The sequence below is a fragment of the Suricata suricatta genome, chromosome 6 (assembly GCF_006229205.1).
Source record: "Suricata suricatta isolate VVHF042 chromosome 6, meerkat_22Aug2017_6uvM2_HiC, whole genome shotgun sequence".
Taxonomy (NCBI): domain Eukaryota; kingdom Metazoa; phylum Chordata; class Mammalia; order Carnivora; family Herpestidae; genus Suricata; species Suricata suricatta.
In genome coordinates this window covers 140354196-140379408 of record NC_043705.1, presented here as the reverse complement: position 1 = coordinate 140379408, position 25213 = coordinate 140354196, and the positions used below count along the sequence as shown (strand labels likewise).

Below are 25213 nucleotides of genomic sequence, written 5' to 3'. Positions count from 1 at the left end.
CTCTGGAAGCGCCCCCTCCTCTCCGTCTCCGTGCAGGGGTGAGGCCCACATCACTCCTCCCTTCTGCCGTCACAGAAAGAACTAAAGCCATCAGTCACGTGGGACTCCACAAGCCCAGCCATGGAAGAGAAGAAGGGGTGCGTGTGGATGCTGGACGCCACAGACACCCTTGTCCCCGGCTTCCAGAGTGGACGTGCCATGGGTTCCCCCGACCCAGAGCCCCAGGATGGACAGGAATAAGCCCCACCCTCCACCTGCCCCCTCCCCCGTGATCCCACCTGATGGGGGGCACCTCTGGCAGGGCCAGGCCTGGGTGTGAGGGGACACAAGGTGACGGTTTGGGACCTGCAGACCCAGAGGGGCCGGTGGGAGTGACTGCCCGCCATCGAGCACCGCTTGCTTAGTTTGCAAAGTAGAGAAACACCAAGTGCAGGACTGTCACGGGGCGGGGGGGGGGGGGAGAGGGGGGACTGGGTTTACGGAAAGTCAACAGGGCGCAGCTAGAAGAAGGCAGGGCCCTTCCTGGAGCAGCCTGGTCCTGCCCCACGTGGCTGCTGCCACCCCGCCGTATCTGGCACCTGGCATGTGGCCCGGGCCACTGAGAGGCCGAGCTGTCCGGGCGATTTCATATAAATCAATTAAAATACAAAACTGAAACACGGCCCTGTACATCACCACCCTTCCAACTGAATGCTTAAGCGATTCCTGACGCTGCCCCACGCCCCGGGCCCCGGGCCCCGAAAATGCCCATGTTCTGGAAAATCCCTTCTTCAGGAGACGGCCAGCCAGTCAGTCTAGTCCATGGTGCTTTATTAGCTTTTAGAAAAAGCCACACATTCAAAAAGTAAGTGTATTGGCTCAATATAATTAGGTCAACAAAGAGCTATTTTAACCTCAGTGTTTCTCATAGTCAGCAATGCATGAACATGACAGGCTCCTGCATTAAGACAGACAAATGCCCAAGGACACCGGGCCGCGAATCTGACTTTACGGTTCATGTTCTTCATGAACATCCATCATTTTAAAGAATGTACTTAATTCAGAACCAAGAAGTCCATACCTGAGCTGTCAGCTGTCCACAAACAGCCCTAGGTTTTTACTAATAGGATATTATTCTACCATTCGAATTCTTCAGGTACTGATGGGGGTTTGGTTTTTTTTAGTATATATGTTAAAAATAAAAGTATATCATGCATTACCATTTCCTACTGCATTTATGTTTCAGAGGGAATAATGAATTTCAGGATTCCCAGATTTATTTTATATTCAATAAAAATTAAACGACCCAAGTATCCCAAAGGAAATTTCTGGATGCAGGCTACTTTGAGAAAGTTTACCCTTGGCCACTGCTACACGTACTTGTGCAACCACTCAATCAAATTCCTTCTCGCTTCGTCAACATAGGGCTTGTCCTCTGCCGAACAATCTTCTCTCTTTCGATGCACGAAGCCGTGGGTTTGCCCAGAAAATGTTTTAATTTGATATTCCACTTGGCAGTGTTTCTTCAACTTCTGGGTCAGCAAAGAGACCTGATAATGCGAAAGATTTCACGACAGTGTGACTCTAACAGTCTGGCAACATTTCCCATTCTCCGAATGCTCATAAAAGAAATCTAACATCAGTGCCTTAAGTTCCATAGCTATTATGAATTTGTTACTTTTTTTAATGTATTTTTATTTATTTTTGAGACAGAGAGAGCACGAGCAGGGGAGGGTCAGAGAGAGAGGGAGACACAGAATCTGAAGCAGGTTCCAGGCTCGGAGCTAGCTGTCAGCACAGAGCCCGACGTGGGGCTCGAACCCACGAACCGTGAGATCATGACCTGAGCCAAAGCCAGACGCTCAACCGACTGAGCCACGCAGGCACCCCTGCATTTATTACTTTTAATTTGACAGCAAACACAGTCCTTAGCTCTGGCAAAGGAGAGCATTCCAAGCCATATAAAAATTTGGTATGATATAATATTAATTGCTTGAAATTATATTAATATCTTTTGTGTATTGTTCAATCTATAACAAAATATTCAATATAGTCAAGTACAGGTTATTTTAAATTTATATTAATATAGTGTACTAGTTATGAATAACAATTTTTTATGTTTATTCATTTTTTTGAGAGACACAGAGACAGAGCATGAATGGAGGAGAGAAAGAGAGAGAGGGAAACACAGAACCCAAAGCAGGCTCCAGGCTCTGAGCTGTCAGCACAGAGCCCAACCTGGGGCTCGAACCCACAGACTGTGAGATCATGCCCTGAGCCAAAGTCCGACACTTAACAGATTGAAACACCCAGGCGCCCCTGAATTACAATTTCTAAATGACTGCTTTTGAACCACAATTTTCTTCTGCTTTTTTCTTATCAACATACTGGGTTTAACACACGCATATCTTTTTTTTTTTTTTTAAGTAAACTGTATCTCCAACTTGGGGCTTGAACTCACGACTCCAAGTTCAAGAGTTGCATGCTCCACCGACAGAGTCAACCAGGTGGCCCAACTCGCCCAGGTCTTTAAGGACACACCTCATCTTTTTTTTTAAGTATATTCTTTTTTTAATGTTTATTTTATTTTTGAAACAGAGAGAGTGCAAACAAGGGAGGTACAGAGAGAGAGGCAGACACAGAATCTGAAACAGGCTCCAGGCTCTGAGCTGTCAGCACAGAGCCTGATGCGGGGCTGGAACCCACGAACTGTGAGATCATGACCTGAGCTGAAGTCGGACGCCTAACGCCTAACGGACTGAGCCCCCGCCCCCGAGGCCCCAGGACACACCTTCTCTGAACCCCTAGGTTCCACGAGGGGGAATGGGGAGGCCGAGCTTCGATGCCCAGTAACCAGGCCCCACCAAGAGCGCATTTGGAGGATTACAATCCCTAAATTCCCAATAAAACCCACCTTTAAAATTTTAATGTTAAAAAATATTTGGAGGAACAAATGAACCCTTTGGGACAATCTTCCCCAAAGGTCAAATCGAGAGGAGAGACGCCCAGGGGGCTCAGCAGGTTCCGCATCAGCCTCTAGATTTCAGCTCAGGTCCTGGTCTCAGGGTCGTGGGACTGAGCCCCTCGCTGGGCTCCGTGCCGACTGTGAGCCGGCTTGGGAGTCTCCCTCCCGCTCCCCTGAGCTCACTCGCTCTTTCTCTCCCTCAGAAAGTAAAAATAGAACTGTGGGTGTGCCCACTCCTACAGGGAAACAAGCAAAAAGAAAGAAATGAGAAGAGGAAAGACACCAACTCACTTGCTCGAGAGGAATCACAGCATCGTTTTCGGCAAAAATGAACAACGTGGGGTTCTTCAAACTGTGCACATCTTCACAGTCCTTGACGATGCCTGGAAAGTGGGGACAGGAACGCAGGGTAGGATGTCCACACACGCACAGGGTGTGGCTTGATGTTTTCAAAGTAAAATCTGTGCTTTGGGGGTTTTATTTTCTTTTCAGCGATTCCACACGAGTGGCCTGGCCTATAAAATTCGCCGCAAATCCAGACTTAATCTAGTCGGACTTTCCTGCTCTCCACCTCCTCCCCGAGGAGTCAGGCCGTAAAGAAGGGAATTAGACCTTGCCAGCTGCTTAGCGCGCGAAGATGCAGGAGCAGCCCGGAAAATGCTCGGTCCTGCTGGGACCTGCCTTCATTCCCAAAGAGGAGCCCACACCTCCAGTCTGCACCAGCTGACCACCCCGGTTCTAGAAGTTTCTCAGGGTCCACACAAGCCCCATGGCTCCTGCCATCAGTATGCCGAGGGGTCTCATTCAGACCATGGAGCCCTGTGACCAGACCACTCCGGAATCTGCGAGAACATCTGCTCCGAAGCCCGTCCAGCCTCGGGATTCAGACCACTGAGGGTGTCCCCACTCCTCCAGGAAAAGAAGCAAAACTTGTGCCGTACGATAACCATAGCGCTAAAGGGAAGATTATTCTGACACTTGGTAAGGAGGCTGTATTTAGTGGGGACCCCCACACAGGCAGCTGCGGTGGGGAGAGGCACCCTCCACCAAGTGCAAGGACAGCTGGGGATTCATAGCCAAGGAGCAGGGTGGGGGCCAGGGGGGCAGAAAATTACGAAGAGGAAACACTGGGTGAGATGGGTTCTGGCCGGATGATAGGCCACAGTCCCTGCTGACAGGAGACGGGGAGTGGGGGGCAGAGGAACTTGGTCAGACATCACAAGTAGGGGAATTCTCACTAGACTGCCCCAATGGGCCAAAGTCAGAGCCCCATCAGAAAGAAAACTCACAGTTTGACTCAAGTTTGGTGCGGGACAGGGTGCGAATCGGTACGGAGAAAATAATGGAAATCTTCTGTTTCCATTTCCTGTGGGAGCCCAGGGAGCCTCTCCTCACCCGGAAGTCCCCTCCAGGAGGCAAGGGGCGCAGGGAAGATGGCCACGCTCTCTGTTAAAGCCATGCCGTGTGGCCGCACAGGGGTTTGAGGCCTGAGTCTCGCCTGGAGCTCAGTTCCTGCAATGTGCAACGGCGGCCAGGAGGGGGTGCTGGCGAGGCGTCCACCAGGAGCACCTTCGGCGTTCTCACACCAGGGGGTGGAATGGCCTGGACCAGTCTTTCCCCACCCCCTACCCGCCACGTGCCCAGCGGCAGCTGACAACTGATTATTAACTTCGGTGTTCGTTAGTACTTCCGGGATTTTTTTTCTCTAAAAGCAAAAATGCCACAGTGAGAAAACATTAAGCCGAGTAAGAATCCTTTGTGTAACTGTACTATATACATTTCCTTCCTCATCCTCCTCTTTTCTTTAACATGCTTATGGTCTGAATGCCTCTGTACCACGGACTTATGTGCCATTTCTACATACAGATAGAATGTTATTTCATTGCTATGATACCTGCGGTTTGTTTGGCTACAATGTTGATGCTTCTACTTATATTTTAGAGTCTCTTTTCCTTTCCTTTCCTTCCTTCTTTGTATCGAGTGTGCCTGCATGTGCGCACATGCGGTTGAAAATCACTGCTATCTTGGAAAAATATCTGCACAGATGTTCCTCCTGCAGAATATTATGCGACATCCTCCATTATCGCAGAAATAAACGTGACCTCCTTCATCCTCAGTGAAGAAACGGAGCCCTAGGGCTAGGGGACTTCCCTGGCGACACAGTGCTGGGACCCAGACTCCATCCCCGTGACAGCCTCCGCTCACTGCATTCCCAACCCCCACGTCCTCCACACTCACATTTTAAAGCCCATTTCCTTACAAGGGGCCGTCTCTGCCCAGCTCGGTCTGTGCTGCTCCCGAGCTGGCACTTCGGGAAGAGTTTCCTGGCCGTTGCTCAAACCACTCCCGTTCCCACTGCGTGAAATGCACAAGGCAGATTTACCGTAGACGGACACCCCTGCCCTGAATTCTGGGTATGTCATCATCAGGTGATGGACAGCCACTCCGCCCCAGCAGAATCCCACGACGCCGATGTTCCGTGCCTGACACTGCTGTTTCAGGTACCTCAAGACGGCATCAACCTCCCTGGAACAGAAAGTTATTCAAGAATCAACAGATACGGATCACTCGTCAGCGGAATCTAAAAAGCCCAACACAGGGCGCCTGGTGGCTCAGTTGGTTAAGCGTCCAGCTTCGGCTCAGGTCATGATCTCACAGTTCGTGGGTTCGAGCCCCGCACCGGACTCTGTGCTGAAAGCTCAGAGCCTGGAGCCTGCTTCGGATTCTGTGTCTCCCTCTTTCTCTGACCCTCCCCTGCTCGTGCTGTCTCTGTCTCTCAGGAATAAATTTAAAAACATTAAAAAAAATTAAAAAGCCCAACTCAGAGAGCAACAGAGAGTAGAGTGGGTTCCAGAGATGGGGCATGGGGAAACGGGGGAGAGACCAGACCAAGGACACAGACTTCCGGTTAGGAGATTAACAAGCCTCGGGCTGGGACGTGCGGCCCAGTGACCTCAGTAACGCTGTGTCATATACGTGATGACTGCTAACAGGGTAGACCTTCAATGTTCTCACCATGAGAAAGACACAGCAACCAGGTGACAGGGCAGGGCGTCAGCTAAGGCTACGGCGGCAATCCTTTTCAACGTATAAATGTACTGAATGAACACATTGTACACCTCCAACTTACACAGCATTATGTGTCGATTATATTTCAATCAAATCAAGGTAGGGGGGCGGGGAGAGGGCAAAACAAACACACACACACACACACACACACACACACAATCAACAGGTATTTTGTGAGCCCCCTGGGGAGTGTGCTGGACACCAAGTGCTGGACCAACAGTAACGGGGGTGCACTGTGCCTTGATGTGCAGAGATTTCTTACTTCCGGAGCTCTGTCCTCACCACATCCTACCTGAGGGATGCACACCCTACCCAAGGGGCTCCCCACGGGTCTCCCTTCCAAGCCCAGCCCCCGCCAACCACCTGTCAAGGCTGCAGACGGCTCTCAGCAAACCACAGGTCAGACCGACTGGAGGCCGCAGCCTCGGGACAAAGGCCAAGGGCCAGAGCACGGCTCCCAAGGCCCGATCTTGAGACCCAGCCCCAGTGGGCACCCAGCTGCTCTCCTCTGAGCTCCCCCAGTGCTCGGACTTGGCACACTCATTCACCCCTTCAGCTAACACCACCGCCCCCCAACTCCTGCCTCCGGCGGAGCGGGGTCTCCTGGCCTCTTTCAGCCAGGAGAGGACCAGGAATAGTGGCCCAGTCTCGCAAATGACTCATCTGCAAATTGGTTGCTTGGAACTCAGCGCATTTTCAACTAGAAGCAAGGCACCCAAACGGAGGTGGGAGGCCGGCCAGAAAGTCCCGTTTGATCTGATAAGGAAGAATTGTGGTTTACAAGTTAGAAAAGGAAAAAGAAAGCCATTCTATTGCCCTTCCTCCTTCCTTTCTCTTTTAATCACAGCATATCCTTGAGCACATTTAAATACACGTATCATATCCCTGCGTGCAAGTAGTTATTTTCATAATGTTAGCAATAATTAAGTAATTCCGCAAACTAAAATGGAAAAAGCAACGGTTTTTGACAATTGGGGCTGTCAGTTTCCCTCGAGTGCTTTGATCTTAAGAATAAACGCCTTAGGACGCCTGGGTGGCTCCGTTGTTTAAGTGTCTGACTTCCACCTCGGCCAATGTAGTGATCTCACAGCTCGGCTCGTGAGTCCAAGCCCCGCGTTGGGCTCTGTGCTGACAGCTCGGAGCCAGGAGTCTGCTCCAGATTCTGTGTCTCCCCCTCTCTCTGCCCCTCCCCTGCTCATGCTTTCTCTCTGTCTCAAAAATAAACATTAAAAATGTTTAATTAAAAAAAATAACAATAAAAAAAACTGGCTTATAACTGGAAGGGACATGAAGAGGCCACTTGTATAAACGTACTGTGACTCGAGTGAACAGGTGTTTGCTTGTGTTGCTCTGAATGTGTTCCCTACTTTTCTGGAAGCACCGAAGTTTAGCTCTAGATGAACCTCTCCCCCCACCCCTTGGCCAAGCTTGATTCATGTACCTTGGGGAAGTCTGCTTTGGTTCTAGGAGTGAAGTGTGTGGGTCAGGCTGACCATCAGAGTCACCAGTGGTTGGTCACCACAGTGACTGATTCAAGGATGGACCTGTGACTGAGTCCTAACCATCAGGGCAAAAGGAGAATTTTGCCGGGTTGCTGGACAATGGAAGGCCGGAGCTGCTGCAGCCATCCTGCCACCCAGAGGCAAAAGCTGCCTGAGAATGAAGCCAGTGCACAGACATGCAGTGGAGACAGGATGGGACGGCAAGTCCTGGGGAAACTCTCTACACAGTGAACCAATCCTGCTTGAAGCCAGAAATGACCTCTTCCCAGTTTTATAACCAATGTACCCCATGACTGCCTAAGCAGAAGCGTTCAAGATGGGATTTGTTACGTGCAAACTAAACACACTTGACTGGATACAAGGATTTCAGTCTCCTTTCAAAGTCAGCCTTCCTGTTTTATGTCTCATTTTTATTTAGGGGGCCCTGAGTGGCTCAGTCAGTTAAGCCTCCGACTTCGGCTCAGGTCACAATCTCACGGTTCGTGAGTTCAAGCCCCACATCAGCTCTATGCTGACAGCTCAGAGCCTGGAGCCTGCTTCGGATTCTGTCTCTCCCTCTCTGCCCTTCCCCTGCTTGTGCTCTGTCTCTCTCTCTCTCTCTCTCTCTCTCTCAAAATAAATAAACATCAAAAAAAATTTTTTCAATGCATAGCTCTCCTTTTTCCCGTGGAAGAGTCCCACGGGCCGCCCCCCACCTGCCCGAAACGACCACTCTGCTTTGTGCTCACCAATGGAAGGCAGGCGCCCACGGCCTTTCCTCCCCACCTGGCCCCGATCCCAGTCTCTGGTGTTTCTACTTCTAATTTGCTCTCAACTTCTTGCTTCCTTCTGTTCTTCCTGGGGTTTGGGAAGAGACTGCAGGTCCCCGGGGGAGGGACTTGGGACAGGTCAGTGTGCAGGTGGGTCATTCCCCGGAGCCTCGGGGCCAGCACTGCAGAGAGGAGGGAAGGAAGTGGGCCCGGCTCCGGGAGAAGCGGGCTGGGGCCCAGTGTCCGCAGGGGCCTCAGGCAGCTCCCCCACAGGTGCTCCTGACTTGAGGTGACGGAGCCAGGTCTTCATCCCCTGGGAGACCCGTCAGGACAAGGCAGCTGACATCCCCGAGGGGATCCCAAGGGCAGTGAGGGACTGGCCTCCCGCCCGCAAGTCCCCGAGATGCTTTATTAACACAGTTCCCGGAGCTGCCAAGGCGCCTGCAGCACCCAAGTTCTGACAGGCCGCACAGAGACCCTAGGACGACCCTGGCCTGAAAGCACCATGTGCTGCTACCCTGCTCAGACCCCCAGAAGAAGGTGGCCCCAGTCGGTGCAGGCGGGCAGTGAGGCAGGACCCAGGAGCCAAAAAGGGACGCTCAGCAGGACCCAAGGCCCGTTGGGGCTACCGCAGAGGTCTGCCCGGGGTCCACCAGCCCAGCGGATGGAGGCGCCAGCTCTGGAGGGCACTCTGGCGAGAGAGGAAAGGAACAGAGAGTTCCAGGGAGCTAGCGGCCCCAGGCAGGGGACCCCATCATTAGCAGTCTCCCCAGGCTGGGCTGGGGGGCAGCTTGTGAAACCCAAGGCTCACGTGCATGGGGGGAGAAAGGTGACAGAGAAGGAGAGCCTCCAGGACAAGGGGCCAAGGTGAGAGTCAAGGCTGTGGGGTGGGGGGTGACTCCTTTGCCCTGGGGTCACATTTACTTGTTCAGGAGGGACCTGGCATCAAAGAACATTCCTGGCCCCTCTTCCCTCCACACCGAGTCCACACAGAAGAGGGTTCTGGCAGCTGGGAGGCCTGGGCCTTGCTTCTGGACTCCTGGAGCTATTTTAACAAAAGGCTGAAATCCTGGGGGCCCCCCATTGTTTCTTAGTGTTCCCAGGATCCTGGCACGAAGGCAGCCCTGGTCTGGTGGGTCTGGGGTGAAGACCCGAGGTCTCAGAGTGGGGAGTGGGGGGGGTGGGTCTTAGCCAGGGCGGGGAGGGGGGGCGGCCCTTTGGGTTTCCAAGCAGCTGAGCAGTCACAGCACTGGCGCTAGTGCCTTTCCTCTCCCCCAGTCTCCACTGGTCAAGCAGCCAGGACAGGAAGGAAGGAATGTCGCCCCTGTGGACCGCTGAAGACCCCTCGCCAAGGGAAATCAGAGCTCCCCTGACATCAGACGAGCCTGCTTGCGCTGTAGGAGCCCTTGCTGCCATCTCACCTCCAAGGACACACTCTGTGCTGTGCTCCTTTCCATGGAGGTCCTTCCAGAGGGGAGGGAGGAGGGTGGCTGTCCAAACGGTGACGTCACACTGGCTTCTCTGCCCCCCACACACTAGCCCGGGGGCGGGGGAGGGGCACAGAGGGGCGATGACTTACCTGTTGATCTTTCTGGCGTCTCTAGTTTTCAACCAGTCCGGGAAGGTGGCCCAGTCCCCGGAAGGGTGCCAGGGCTCTTGCCCCACAAAGAAGTCTGGAACAATGACTCTGTAAAAGAGCGACATCAACCGGCCTTCATCTCGGAGCTGGTGGGACTCGGTCCTCACTTACGTCCACTAAGACGCTGGCTGCCAGGGAGGTTCTGGCTCAGAGGGGAGGTGGTGCCCAGGACAGCAGGCTCTGATCGCATCCGGGAGGCCAGCTGGCGCCAGGCCAGGCCACTTCGGATTTCACAACCACAGGTGCCCGGCCTCTGGCGGCCACCTCCAGCCCGGCCCGTCCGAGATGACAAGGCAGTCGGGCAGGGCACACACCCCACGACATTTACGGCACAGGCTGGAGCCCCAGGAGGCAAGGGTCCAGGTGGGGTGCGCACAGGGGTGTCCCCGACCCTCCCTGGGCGAGTCGCATCACTCTGCTGGCCTCTCGAGTTGGCCTCAGGTCAGAGGGTACACCTGGGGAGCCCGTCCAGTCACTGTGACGAAGCAGTTTTCCCTCAGCCTCCTGCCCGGAGGGAAAGTTCTACCGCAGGTTCTAAAATGGGCCGAGGAGAGAAGACAAGCCAGTCCACGGGGTCCGTGAACACCCTCCACGAGAGTCAACCCCGGAGGGCAGGTCACCAGGGCGCTGGCCTAACTTAACCTGCTTCCTAACATAAAGGCCATCGCCATGGATGGAGGAGTGCCATGCCCTTCCTTCTTCCTCCCTGGCGTAGAAGGAACCCTGAGGTCCGGGTCAGAAGAATCCAAGTCCAAGTCTCAGGCTGCCCTGCAGCCTCAAGAGTCGCTTACCCACTTTTAGGCTCATTTCCTTGGTCTGAAGAACAGACCGCATCTCGCACCACCCAACCTCAGGGATTACTTTGAAGGAGAAAGGAGGTGTAGGCATGGGAGGGGGCTTTGTAAATTACAGGCGTCTTTGCTCATTTTTTACGTTCTGTCTCCACCCAAAGGATCCTGTAAGGCAGCCGAAGCCACGGTCCCGTGCAGCCTGCTGGCGGCAGCCGCAAGGTCAGAGCTCCATCTCCCCGCCCCGGTCTCCTCACACAGCCCCATCCCCGAGGGGGTGCTGGGAGGGTGGCGGGACAGCCATCCCACAGCGCCCTCAGTACAGGGTCCGAGGAGCCATAGGCATCCAGGGCCGGCTACCGTGTGTGTTACAGGGCTTCCCGCAAGTGAGTTCAGCTGTCTCGTATTCTAGACGAGACCCAGGGGCAGGAAAAAGTGAAGATTTGCACGGAAAGCCTCTCCTCCGTCAGTGCCAACCTGGCACCATGAGGCGGAGAGAGCACTAGCTTTTGATCCATTTCTCCGTGGAGGAAAACGAGGTAGGTGCCCGCTTGGGAGTTCCAGCTTTGTGCGAAAGCGCAGGAAACTCGGTGCTTCACACTCAGAGCTCGCTGGGCCTCGGACCCTCTGATGCTTTACAGAGACCTGGAGTGGGGCAGACACGTGCTCCCCAAAGGGGACCAGGCCGCTCAACCTGACAGAGGCATGGCCTTCGGGAGACGCGTGAGGTCTCGCCGTGCCAGATCGGGGAGCCCGTCTAACTCAGGCAGGACCGTGATGGCTTGTGTCTAACTAGGAGAGAGCCCTGCTTGTGAAATCGGACCCGGGGCTGAGATGCGTCCACGCCAAGGAGGAGGTCTATTTCGGAGCTGTCCAGGTCTGCCCGGGGTGCCCTGTACCTGTGTCGGGGGCAGGGCCCCACATGGAGAAATAACTCCCAGTGTCCGGCAGGCCCATGGGGCCAGGGAGTCCATGGAGGACCTGGAGCCCCAGGACTGGGCTGACAGCAGTGGCCTCCCCGTGCTGTTGCAGGTTCGTGTGAGTCACGTTCCCTATTTACCTGCGCCCAGCGAGCTAAGGAGTACACAGCCTAGCATACAGGGTTTTGGGTTTTGTTTTCCCTGAAGTTTCCATGAATTGAAGGAAAGAAACAGAACTCCGTACGTACGTGTATCCATTTCCTGCGATCATGTCAGCCATATATCTGGTATTGGGCAACTGCCAGCCAAATATATCTTGAATGACGATCACGGCCTTGCCCGTGTCGAAGGGGGGTTTGGTGACATAAGCCCGGATGTGCTCGACTTGAACTTCGCGCCCCATCCCTCCATACTCTATCCTATGGCCGATGTCACACGGACAAGGATGAGCCTCGTTAGCCATTGGAGATGTTGAAGTGGGGCTACGGAGAGAGAAACATGCATCATATTCCGAATGGTGCAAATCCGACGATTATAAACAGTAAGGAAACTTAAATCAAGACTACAAAAAATGGGGCGCCTGGGTGGCTCGGTTGGTTAAGCATCTGACTTCAGCTCAGATCAAGATCTTATGGTTGGTGGGTGCAAGCCCCACATCGGGCTCTGTGCTGACAGCTTGGAGCCTGGAGCCTGCTTTGGGTTCTGGCTCTGGCTCTCTCTGCCCCTCCCCTGCTTGTGCTCTTTCTCTCTCTCTCAAAAATAAATAAACATTTTTAAAAAACCCACCACCCATTGAAGAGGGACAACAAGGGTGAAAGCCTGCCAGTGGCTGGGGTCTGGACAGAATTTGCAGGGAAAGCCAACTTTTTGCAGGCAGATCGCACGTGCAGTCAGGCAAAGGGAGGCAGTGAAGACGAGGTTTTTGTGCCTTCCACCTGGAAGAGGCCAGCGTCTTTAAATGAGAGGGAGGAAACTCAGGAAGAGCAGGTTTGAGATCAGGACTTAAATGTGGGGCACAGTAAGTCTGAAATGTCTGTTCGACATGCTCCGCAGACCGCGGGTGACAGGAAGTTCGGGGCAGGGGTCCAAGCCGAAACTCCGAACTTGATCCAGTATGGTCGGCCTATACCGTCCAGCCTCACTATCTGCAGATTCCACGCACGTGAACTTGCCTAGGAGCAAAATGTATTTACAACTCCAAAATCAATATTTGCAGTGTGACTGTGACCCTCCACGAACTTCCATAAAGTGGAGAAAAATCTGAGTCACCCACACGCGCAGGACCCCAGCCAAGGGTAGCAAGGCAACGCCCCGCCTTCCCATAGCAGCCCTCACGCTGTAAACAAGTATCCTTTTCACTTTCTATTTAGTGCCACATCTTCTGCATTTTTGTGCTTTTTGGTGGTAATTGCGTCATTTAAAGAGCGGAGGCCAGGCAGACCGTGTCTGGTGAGGGCACGAAGGTGGGGACGTGCCCGCGGAGACGATGTGCACAGCAGACAAGCCTAGTTCGGGCATGCACTACAGCAGTTGACTGTGAGTTCAATGTTAATGAATCAACTACGTATTAAATGAGATGTCTCCACACAGAAACACCCATAAAACTAGATTGTGGACTGATCCGTTGACAGAAATGTGACCAGACGCTCCTAGAACCTACTTGTATTTCCTCATGGAGGCCACGGTTCAGTATTTGCTAGTCTGGTGTCCATGTGACCCTACAGAATGTAACCATGTTGGGTGGCTGACCCTTGAACAACACAGGATGGAACTGCACGGGTCCACTCTAACGTGGAGTTTGTTTGTTCCATAAATACAGCACAGGACTGCAAGTGTAGTTTCTCTCTTTTATGATGTTTTTGCCACTTTCCTTTCGCTAGCTCACTTCATTGTAAGCATACGGCGTATAACACATAGAGCATGCAACCTATGTGCTAGTCAATTGTTTATGTTAGCAATAAGGCTCAGACGGTAAGGAACGACATTTCTGAGGGGGTCAAAAGTTACATGCAGAGTTTTTGACTATACAGGCTTCGGCGTCCTTAGTCCCCCCCCTGCCCCCCCTCCCGCCACGTTGTTCAAAGGTCAACTGTACTGTAAATATGAGAATGAGCTCTACAAAGTATTTAAAGCCTTGAGTGTGAATGACTCCATTAAGGGAATGATTAGCTAAAGAAGAGATAAGGAAGAAGAAGGATCTAGAAGAGGGAGTGAGCCCTGGGGCCTTCATCATTGACGGCTTTGCGGAAAGAAGGAGCGCGTGAGCCTGAGAAGGGAGGAATCCCCCATGTGCGGGCTTGGAGCCAGCTGAAAACAAGTTTTCAAGGCGGGTCAGTGTAGACGGAGGTGTTCTGCAAGAGGGGTGGCCACAGGGCTCAGCGGTGCGGACGTCGGGGTGGCCCCACGAGAACAGGTCTGGTGGGCGTGACGGCAGCGGGCTTGAGGGAAAAGGAGAGGAGAGAATCCGACAGCATGAACACGGTTCTTCAAGGCCGCGGCCAGAAAGAGGAGCAAAGATGGAGGGAAGGCAGAGCACCAAGTCTTACTTTGTAATGGAAGAAACTTTCGTCTACTCACACGTGGAGGAGAACGGTCACCTCACAGAGGAAAACAAAGCAAAACCAAACCCAACGCACAGTGCTGGGTGCTGAGGGAAACAAAGGCCAGGGAAATGTAGCTTAAACTAAATTTTCTGACCGCGCGCGGCCCACTGATAGACCCCTGACACGTAAGAGCGTGAGCTTCCCCAAGGAACTCAGGGACGCCTCAGTGCCTTCCAGGTCATGTTTCATTCAAGACGAAGAGTGACCCCGAGGCGCCTGGGTGGCTCAGCTGGTTAAGCCTCTGACTCTTGAGCTCAGGTCATGATCTCACCGTTTGTGAGTTCAAGCTCCGCGTTGGGCTCTGCACTGACTCTCCCTCTGCCTGCTTGTGCTGTCCCCCTCTCTCAAAATAAATAAATAAACATTTAAAAAGACTGAAAGTAGGGGCGCCTGGGTGGCTCAGCCGGTTAAGCCTCCGGCTTCGGCTCAGGTCAGATCTCACGTTCGTGGGTTCGAGCCCCGCGTCGGGCTCTGTGCTGACAGCCTGCTCAGAGCCTGGGGCCTGCTTCCAGTTCTGTGTCTCCTTCTCTTTCTGCCCCTCCCCCTCTCATGCTCTCTCTCTCTCTATTAAAAATGAATAAAACATTAAAAAAAATTAAAAAAAAAAAGACTGAAAGTAACCTTATCTTAACAGCAGCTAGCCCCTCAAGGTCCTTGCTTCCAAGTTCCCGAGAGACCCCCACTGACTAAAGAGAATACAACCCAGCCCCTCCTCACAACCCCAGGGCAGATCTTTCTGCCCACAGGGCCCGTCCCTGTGCTATAAAAAAATCACCTTTCTGCACCAAAAACATCTCTAGAATTCTTTCTTAGCTGTTTGCTCACAAACCCGGAGCTAGGTGAGCGAGGGGAGAGGGGCTGGGTCAGCACACGGAGGAGACCACCCACCTTTCTGGGAAGCATGGACGGGTTCTCCTCGGTCCCAGGAGGGAAGGTGGGAGGAGGGGTGGGTGACATCGGGGCAGGGGGCTGTGGCCGCTCTGCGCATCTGCTCAGAAAACTGAGAGCAGAGTCGACAGTCACGGTGAGAGCAGGGGGGAGGTTGGAGGGCAGGGGAGAAGCAGGAAAACCAAGGACCAGGGAAATGTCCACGGTCCCTGAGGCCGTGCGCCCCCAGCCAGGTGCACCCGCGGGACCTGGTTTGAGGCTGGCAGCGAGATGCAGCAGAACAGACGGGGCTCCGGAGGGCTTTACGGGGCAGGAGATGCGACACAGATCACGGTGGATCCCTGCGACCACGTAGCTGCCCTGCCGGTGGTTAGACACCTGAGCAGAAAAGCAAAAGATCTGTTAGAAGAAATAAAGGAGAACACTTTTTCCTGAATCTTGAAGTAAGGCAGCATTTCTTACATTAGACCCGAAACATGAGCCATAAAGAAAAAGATGAATGCATTTCATTAAATATGTGTTAATCTGCTCGGGCTTCCCTGACAAAATCCCACAGGCTGGGCAGCTGACGCAACAGAAACGTGGTTCTCACAGTCCTGGAGGCTGGAGGTCAAGGTCAGGGTGCAGGCCAGATGGGGGTCTGATAGGGACTCTCCGCCTCCCTCACAGTCAGCCGCCTTCTCACTGCGTCCTCACGGGTAAGCTCTCTGGACTCTTCTTAGAAGAGCACTGATCCCACCATGGGGCCCCACCCTCATGACCTCATGACCTCATGACCTCACCTACACCTGATAGGCCAAGGCCCCACCTCCAAATACCTTCGCCCTGGAGGTTAGGGGAGACACAAATCAGCCCACGGCAGGTGTTAACTGTGAAAAACACTCAGGCAACAACCAGGGGAGACTGCCTGGATCTCTCATGATACGGAGAGTCACTGTTAATGGCCTGGTGGGCAAGGGCCGGATACTACCACCAGGGTGACGGCTGTGTGTGCCTGTCCGCATCTTTTGCAGCCACCTGCTGATGCACGATGCACGTGCAGGGGCCGGATACTACCACCGGCGTGATGGCTGTGTGTGCGTGTCCGCCTGCTAATGCGTGTGCGGATGAAGCAACCAGACATCCAGGAAGTGCTTCAGAACAGCCCGGAGGTGTGGAGGTGGGGAAGAGATAGTACTATTCGATATATTATTCTCAAAGCAGAAGATTTAGTATCTAGATAAGATAGAGGGAGAATTCTTATAAATCAACAAGGAAAAGACAAACCTAAGAGATAAATGCTCCAAAGATACAAACAGGCAACTCACAAAAGGGTACCCCTGAATCCACCCAGACCTATGAAAAGATATTCAATCTCACTGGTATTTAAGAAACTACACTATTTTGTACATAAGAAAGACCCTCTTTTGCGTCCTGCAGATTGGCGAAGGGTCTGTTAACATGAAGAGACGAGGCCCTTACAGGGAAAGGGGAGGGAATGTGAGCTGGTGCAAACTCAAAATACGAACTCTGGAGAGACAGACTAGTCTGACAAGATCTAGCAAAGTCAAAGATGAAGACACCTGCAGCCCAGAAACCCCACAGCGGGGTGTGCTCCCTAAAGAGACTTATTCCTGTGTGTGTGCCCGTGGTGTGGACGGAAGGGATGTTCTTGGCGGCCATAACGGGAAGCCGTCGAACTCACCTCCAGGAGGAACTGTGCGTTAGTCACTGTCGTGGGTTGAATGGTGTCCCCCAGAAAGAGATGTTCAAGTTCAAACTCCCAGAACCTAGGAATGTGCCCTTACTCTCTTTGTAAGAGTCCCCTTGGGAGTCACCTTGGCATGGTGACCGAGCGGCCATTTTGCTGTGGGTTGGAAAAACACTGTGCACCCATGACCCCCCACCTCTCGCCTGCAGACCTGGAATGTTCTGCGCCAGTTTGAAAACAGCCAATCATGGAGCCCCAGCATCCCACCACCCTGACAGAGGAGGCAACCTATCCCATCCCGCCACGTCCCTAAAGTGCTTTTATTTGGTGGTCTGCCCTCCCAGGACTGGACCGGAAGTCTTTCACCCATAAAATACCTCGCCCCTCCTGTACCAGGCGCGACTTCCCTGACTCCCCACTCGAGAGTCGAAGAACCTCGCTCGGGAATCGCAGATCCCAATAAAGGCCTTCTTGGCTCCATAACTTGATCTCTTTCCTTCCTCTCATCTCTGCCTCCATCCATTAAATCTTACAATCTTCATGGAGGTAATCAAGTGAAGATGAGGTTGGACTGGATCAGAGTGGCCACTGCCCCAAGAACTAATATCTTTATAAGAGGACAATTCGGATACAGAAGCACACAGACGAGAAGGCCCCATAGAGATGGACATGGGGCCTGGAGTGAGGCATCTCCCCACAAGGATCACCAAGGGTGCCAGGAACCACGCGAAGCTGGGGGAGAAGCAGGGAAGGACCCCCTCCGTGCATCCAGACACAGCACGGCGCCGCCCGCACCTTTGTTGCAGACCTCTGGCCTCCAGAACCGGAGAGAATAAGTTTCTGTTGTCCTGGCTGGCTCAGTCAGCAGAGCGTGCGACTCTTAATCTCGGTGTTGTGAATTCGAGCCCCATGCTGGGTGTACAGATTACTTAAAAATTTTTTTAAATCTTTAAAAAAATATTCTGTTGTCTTAAGTGGCCCAGCGTGTGGTAATTTGTGATGGCCACTACAGGAAACAAATAAACTCAAACTCATAAAAAGAATGAAGCATGTGGGGTGCCAGGGTTGGTTGAGCATCTGGCTTCGGCTCAGGTCATGATCTCACAGTTTGAGCCCCGTATCAGGCTCTGTGCTGACAGCTCAGAGCCTGGATCCTGCTTTAGATTCTGTGTCTCCCTCTCTCTCTCACCCTCCCCTGCTCATGCTCTGTCTGTCTGTCTCTCTCAAAAATAAATAAAACATTAAAAAAATTTTTTTAAAGAATAAAGCATAACAACTCTGTGAACAAACTACATATATATTTACCAATATAAATCTTAGAAACATAAGGCTATATAAAAAGACAATGGCCTTTTTGATGCTAAGTAAATACTAAAAACCCAAAATAATGCTTATTTTATTAATAAATATACTGTGGTAGAAGTGTGACGCATGAAAATAAAACACACCACCATTAGACAGTGGTTACTGGCAAGGGAGAAAAGATGGATTTGTTACATTTGTTACATTTAATTTCCTAAGAAAGTTGGGTGTTGTTTTCTTTTTTAAGATTTTATTTGTGAGTAATCCCAACACCCAATATGGGCTCAAACTCACAACCCCAAGATGAAGAGTCGCGTGCTCTACTGGCCAAGACAGGCGGGAGCCCTACAGAGTTTTGATTAAGGACAAAATGTTCAAATTTTTGAAGCATGGGTCACATGACTATGGGTGGCTGCTATAGTGCTTCCTATACTTTCCAGAATATTCTGGAAGGAAAATAACTTACAATTTAAGGAAATGCACATTAAGAGCTAGTCTTTTGATCAAAGAAAATCTGAATCTATTCCTCACGGGTTTGTTTTTGCAAGCTATGTTATAAAACTATTATAAGTAAGAGAAGTCACACCCATCCAGCACCAACAGCAGTAAAATTTACGTCCAATGCACTATTTGTTCACAGCCGGTTCTTCAGGCCGACTGCTTACCTGGGTTGTCGTATGGGATGTGGAGACCATGAAAACTTCTGGCCGTTCCAAAGGAGCCTCGAGCCTGAATCTTTTTACTTTATCTTCAGTTGATACCCACTTTTTTTAAAGTTTATTTTTATGTATTTTGAGACAGAGAGACAGAGAGTAAGTGGGGAAGGGGCAGAGAGACTGACAGGGACAGAGAATCCCAAGCAGACTCCGTACTGTTAGTGCAGAGCCTGATGCAGGGCTTGAACTCACAAACCATGAGATCATGACCTGAGCCGAAATCAGGAGTCAGACACAACTGACTGAGCCACCCAGGCGCCCCCAACTGATACCCGCTTTCCAGAAGGAATGTTTATGGCCAGCAGGGCCACTGTCTGGATGCATCCTGCACAAACGGGCAGGAGCAGGGAGAGGCCTAGGTGTGGAGGACGGGACTCCGGCCAGAACCTTCACATGGCTCAGCAGTGCCATGTGTCCCGGGCCGAGGCCACCGGGCAGGGCAGCTGGTTCCCACAGACTGTCCCTCGGGGGCCCCCTGGGGTTCCCCAGGAAAAGGGCCTCGGGGGAGCACAGCCTGGCGGCCCTCCTGCCCGGAGGACACCAAATGTCCTGGACTTGGCCTTTGCCCCTCCCTCCCCCAAATGGCACCTGTTAAAGGACAATTTTCACAAAGAGAGTGAAACCAGGACTCTCGCTCAGATTTACAAAAATGAACAACGTGAAGGATTTTGTTTTGCTCTGATAACGAGAAGGAACGAGGCAGAGGTGAGAACCGGTCTGAAGGAGAGAAGAAAAGAGCACAAACGTAAACCGAAGACAGCAGAGCTGGAACTGCCGAGGGACAGAGCCCGGATCTTCCCCCAGGAGGGAGGAAGCCATGAATCCCACCGCACGGGACACAGTTTACCAACGTGTTGGTTACCAGCCACTTACAAAGAGTTGCAGCGGCTCAAAGACCCCGGGCCTGGACGGTGCCCCACGTGACAGAGGTCGTTCTATGGACACGCGAAGTGTCTTCTGCATGACCTTCACCACGAGGCCACTCATGCTGAGCGAATGCACTGCGCTTTCCTCCTCCTCAGGGATGGGACTGGGGGTCTGACGTGGACAGTGGGAGCCTCATAAAATGTGTCAAGAAGGGCTTTCCTGGGGCGCCTGGAAGGCTTCGTCGGTGGTACACGCGATTCTTGATCTCAGGGTGTAAGTTTGAGCCTCATGTTGGTGTAGAGATGACTTAATAAAATCGAAGGAGAAGGAGGAGAGGAAGGAGGAGGAGAAAAGAGGAGGGAGGAGGGGGAAGGAGGAGGGGGGAGGAGAGAAGAGGAGGAGAGGAAGGAGGAGGAGGGAGGAGAGAGACAGAGGGAAGAGGAGGAAGAGGGAGAAGAAGGGAGGAGGACGGAGGAGGAGGGGGGAGGGAGGAGGAGGGAAGAGGAGGAGACAGAAGTGACCGAGGAGGAGGAGGAGGAGGAGGAGGGCTTTCCTGCATCCCGGTAGGGGGCGTGGCAAACTCACTGGCCACCTCAAGACCAGACCCGCGGTCTCCACTGGTGAAGCCTCTGGAAGTCAGGCCCCTCCTCCTGGTGCCAACTGAGACGCACCCCTGCACAGGAGGGCCCAACTCGCACCTTCCCTGACGAGGCCCCACTGGCCCGCAGCGCTACCGCTCATGACCCGCCCATGACAGCCCCCCAAGATGCCACACCTCTGTGACCGGTCTCAAGGCTCACTCGCCCACGCCCACGGTGACTTTGGCCAACACTCCCTCCTTCACCAAGCTCCTCTGAACCCTCTTCTCAAACAGACCCTGCCCCCTGGGGCTCCCGGGGGCCTCTCTGCTGTGTCTAGTTTCAGTAAGAATCCCGCTAAGTCAGCTTCACAGAACGCCTGACCCTCGATACCTGATCCAGCTCCTCGTCCCCCCCCCCCCCCCCCCCCCCCCCCCCCCCCCCCCCCCCCCCCCCCCCCCCCCCCCCCCCCCCCCCCCCCCCCCCCCCCCCCCCCCCGCGATGTCTCCGGCCTGTTTTCTGCAAGAACCCCATCCTGTCAGATGATCCTGAAGTCCCACCCCTGTGAGGTTTCCTCTTAGTCATTTTCCATCCACTGACCCCCACTGCCCCACTCCACAGCTATAAATTCTCACTTTTCATTGTTATTTCCAGAGTTGAGCCCAATCTCTCTCCCCCACTGTAAAACCCCACTGCGGCCTGTCCCGATGGTCCTGAATAAGGTCTGTGTTCCATTCCTTAACAAATGCCAAGATGGAATCCTTTGTCCTTCACACACCAAGTGCCTCCACGATATCACAAGTCAAGGCCCATGGGGATGACTGGTGCCTGTTTGATTCCAATTCCAAGGAGCTGACGTGTCCTGCACTATCTCCTTTTTTTTTTTTTCATTTTTCTTATAAGTGAGTTAACGTACAATGTAGTCTTGGTTTCAGGAGTAGAACTCAGTGATTTGTCACTTACATAAGACACCCAGTGCTCATCCCTGCAAGTGCCCTCCTGAATGCCCATCACCCACTTCAGCAAACAGTGCTGGGAGAACTGCACAGCGACTCGCAGAAGCATGAACCTGGGCCACTTTCTCACACCACACACAAAAATAAACTCAAGACGATGAAAGACCTTGATGTGAGGCAGGAAACCATCAAAATCCTACAGGAGAAAACAGGCAGCAAGCTCTCGGACCTCGGTCACAGCAACTTCTTACCCCACACTGTCTCCAGGGGCAACAAAACCAAAACTGAACGAAGGGACCTAGTCAGGACAAGAAGCTCCTGCCCCTCCCGCTAGTGGGAACCTCCTGAGGCACCCCTTGCCCTTCTTGACTTTTCTTTTGAATCTCTTTTAAAATCTGCCTGGTTCCCTCTCTAAAAAATAAAATAGAATCTTTAACACAGGCTCATTTTAAAAAAAATTTTTTTTAAGTAATCTCTACATCCACCGTGGGACTCGCACTCCCAACCCCGAGATCCAGAGGCGCGTGCTCTACCAACCGAGCCAGCCAGGCACCAAACATGTGCTTGTTTTTACATCTGTATGAGAGTCATGATCTTACCTTCCCTGGAGAATCATCTGTTAATAACGCTATTAAGGGGCACCTGGGTGGCTCAGTCAGTTAAGCATCCGGCCTCAGCTCAGGTCATGATCTCACGGTTCGTGGGTTCAAGCCCTGCATCGGGCTCTGTGCTGACAGCTCGCTCAGAGCCTGGAGCCTGCTTTGGATTCTATACCTCCCTCTCTCTCTGACCCTCCCCTGCTTGCGCTATCTCTCTCTGTCTCTCAAAAATAAATTTAAAAAATTACAAAAAAATTTTAACAACACTATTGAATAACATTCCCTTTCTCTCACCGGAAATCAAAAAAGGCAAGAAATGGGTGGTAAAGTGTGGTCTGGAGAATGGGGTTTTCCTACTTTCCTGTCCTCAAGGACGCAAATAACTCAGAAGTCAGACTCCCGAGGCAACAAAGTTCTCCAGCAGAAACACAGAAAACAGATTGCGATGAGATAAAGGAATTGGCAGAGATGGGACTGTAACCAACAAACAAACAAAAAAATCCAGGAAGAAATTTCTAGACGCTTCAGAGATTTGGAAACCAGCAGCAAGCAAACAAAGGCTGAAAGGTGACAGGGGAAGGCAGTGGCTAAAGGGGCAGGCTCGGTGTTTTTCCTTTACTGCGTAAACACTGCAGGAACTGGCTTGGCAACTGAGTTGCGACTGTGCGGCTGGGAAAACAGGGCCTTGCGTATCCACATATGCATAGACGATGCCACCAACCTCAACGCCTCCAGCTTCATTTGTCCGCAACCACGCTTCCCTTTTCCACAGGGCACAGGTCTAGACGGCATTCACTAGAAAGGTGGATGTGATGAGGACCCACTGGCCTGCTCACAAGTCGTCACACGGCTGCCTTTGGCCTCTCTGCGGCTGCTCTGAGGCCCGATCGCATGTCCCCAGACTCCTGTGGGGCTCCCTTCTGGCCGCCTTATTTGAAATGGGCTTTGAAAACATCAGCTTGCTTCTTTCATCAGCAAGTAGACCTAATCGCAGTCCCCTATGTCAGCCAGGCCTAGGACAGGAGACACTGTCGCCTCCCAGCCCCCATGGCTGTGTGTGTGACCTGTGCAGCACCCAGGACCCGGCACCGAAGATGTCACCATGCTGGACCCATGGTCTCCTCTCTAGTCAGTAACCACCCTAAGAAAATACTGCCAAATGTGGATAATATATTTTTTTACAAGCCCACAGCAGAGGCAGAGAGAGAGGGTGAGAGAGAGAATCCCAAGCAGGCTCTACACTGTCAGCAAGGAGCCCGATGTGGGGCTTGACCTCATGAACCTCGAGATCATGACCTGAGCCTAAATCAAGACTCAGATGCTCAACCCACTGAGCCCCCAGGCGCCCCCCATAGTGTTTTCTTTGAAGCCCACACCATCTTGTCCATTCAGAAGAATGAAACCCCAGGGGTCCCGTCTACCAGAGACACAGCCAGACCAGCCAAGGAAGACGCAGGCCGAGGTTCAAGGGACAGGAAGGCTCGCTTCAATCTCTAACATAAAGAATAAAGCTATCTTCCAGATTCCAAGCCTTTTGAAATGGAAAAGACCTCCAGGGCACCAGAGGAAGTGGCACCAGGTCCCCTGCTGGTAGGACCTCATGGGTCTCTTACCAACAGTGTCCACCTTCTCAGGAGACCTCTTCCCCCCCAATTTTCCTGCAAGCCACCAGAGAGTTCCGGACTTTGGAGCATTAGCTCCTGTTCTCCTGGGAGGGAGGGGGCAGCACACCAATAAATGGCCTAATTTTCCCCTGGCGTCAATTTGCACTGGCTCCCAACACATCGGTGGACAAACTCTCCTTTGGTTTGGTTACATTTGGATGTAAATAGACCCGTCTTTCCCACAGGTTTATATTGGCAAAAACTACACAGCTCAAAAGCCCTACTTGCAGCGCAGTAATTACAAAGAGGACTCCATTCAAGGGCCTGGAAGGCAGGCTCCGGACCTGGCGTCGTGTAGAAAAAATAAAGACGACTTTCTGTGCAGTATGATTTCAACTACATTTTTTACCGCGGTGGCGAACAGGCAGGAAAGCGTACCCAAGCGGCCAGGCCCAGGTTGCTTTTCCGCAGTGATAATGAACTTAACTGCTGCTTTGGTAAAAGTCGGGTTTTGAAAAGGGGCTGTTGGGTCGCCTCATTTACCTGCGCACCGGGCACGCGTCCCCGCTGCACACTCACGCCCCGAGGTGGCGCGTCCCTGCCCCGGAGCGCACCGACCAGGCCGCCGCCGGAAGCTCCGTTCTCCGCGCGCACAGGGAGCCCGCCGAGCCGGGACCGTCGCGGACGGTCGGGAGGGGAGGCGCCTCCCGCAGGGACGGAAGTGGACGCGCGGTGACGGAGGGCGGCGGGTCCCCACGGGCCAGTGGCTGCCCGGGGAAGGCCTGGCGGGTGGGGAGGGGAGGCAGGGAGCTGACGGGGGTGGGGAGGGCTGGAGGGGAAGGGAAGGGAGGGGAGGGGCGGGGACGGGAGGGGCAGAGGTGGGGGAGGAGGCAGGGGTCGGGAGGAAAGCCCGAAGAAGGAAGGTGGCCAGCCGGTGAAACTTACAGGAGCGCCTGGCTCCGAGGACCTGGGACTTCCCTGTTGTAAATCTAAATTAGGCTGTTTTTAAAAATAAGTGGTCACGGGGCGCCAGGGCGGCTCTGTTGGTATGTGTCTCACTTTATGGGACGGAGGCTCAGGTCATGATCTCACAGTGCATGAGTTCGAGACCCCCCTGGGGCTCTGTGCTCTTGGCATTGAGCCTGCTTCAGGTCCTATGTCCTCCCACCCCCTTCTGCCCTACCCCCCCCAAAAAAACTAATAAACATTTAAAAAAATAAAATTAAAATAAGTTGTTACATACTCATAGTTGCTCTGTTTTATCTGGTCATCTAAAGTTACCATAACCAAATCAGTTGGGTCCAAAGAAGGTTAAGGGAACAGGAAGAAATGTGGGTTAGGAAAATACTGACAGTGGAGAAAGTGCCAGCTTCCTGAGGCCACAAGAGTTTGACCACAAATCTTAACACTGGAAACACAGAACCTTATTCATTTAGATGCTTCTGATCAGAAAATGTGTGACTCCAGACTGAAGATGACTTAGGTGCTCTTTTCTGCAGAGAGATGGCAAATCGGTGTGATAAAAAGACAACAGGAGTCAGGCAGTAGGACTGTTCAAGGTAAAATCATGCTGCTCACACAGATGTAAAAACGACCTGTTACAGAGCTTGTGCTACTCATTAATTAATGAGGTAAACAGGCAGGTGTTAAAACCAGTTCAAAAGAAGACTCCATGGGTGTTGAATGTAAGCCAACTTGACAATAAATTATATTCATAAAAAGAATAAAAAATAAAAACCTTTAAAAACACAAGAGTCAAAAAAAGCACACACATTAATATAGAGTTAAAAAATGTTGAA

General features: G+C 52.5%; 1 protein-coding gene across 2 annotated transcripts; it reads right to left on the bottom strand.

The window, feature by feature from the left end:
- Positions 1–793: 793 nt before the first annotated feature.
- CMBL (carboxymethylenebutenolidase homolog) lies at positions 794–24376 on the bottom strand. 2 transcript variants are annotated; one of them, XM_029941582.1, is made up of 6 exons: positions 24360–24376; positions 11860–12093; positions 9844–9951; positions 5328–5470; positions 3236–3327; positions 794–1529 (listed from the first exon to the last, which is right to left on the bottom strand). In XM_029941582.1, the coding sequence occupies exons 2-6, from the start codon at positions 12072–12074 to the stop codon at positions 1350–1352; spliced, it is 738 nt and encodes a 245-aa protein (XP_029797442.1). In that variant the 5' UTR covers positions 12075–12093; positions 24360–24376; the 3' UTR covers positions 794–1349. The 2 variants fall into 2 exon arrangements, with proteins under 2 accessions (XP_029797442.1, XP_029797441.1); XM_029941581.1 differs by lacking the exon at positions 24360–24376 and adding an exon at positions 23958–24114.
- Between the last annotated feature and the right edge of the window lie 837 nt (positions 24377–25213).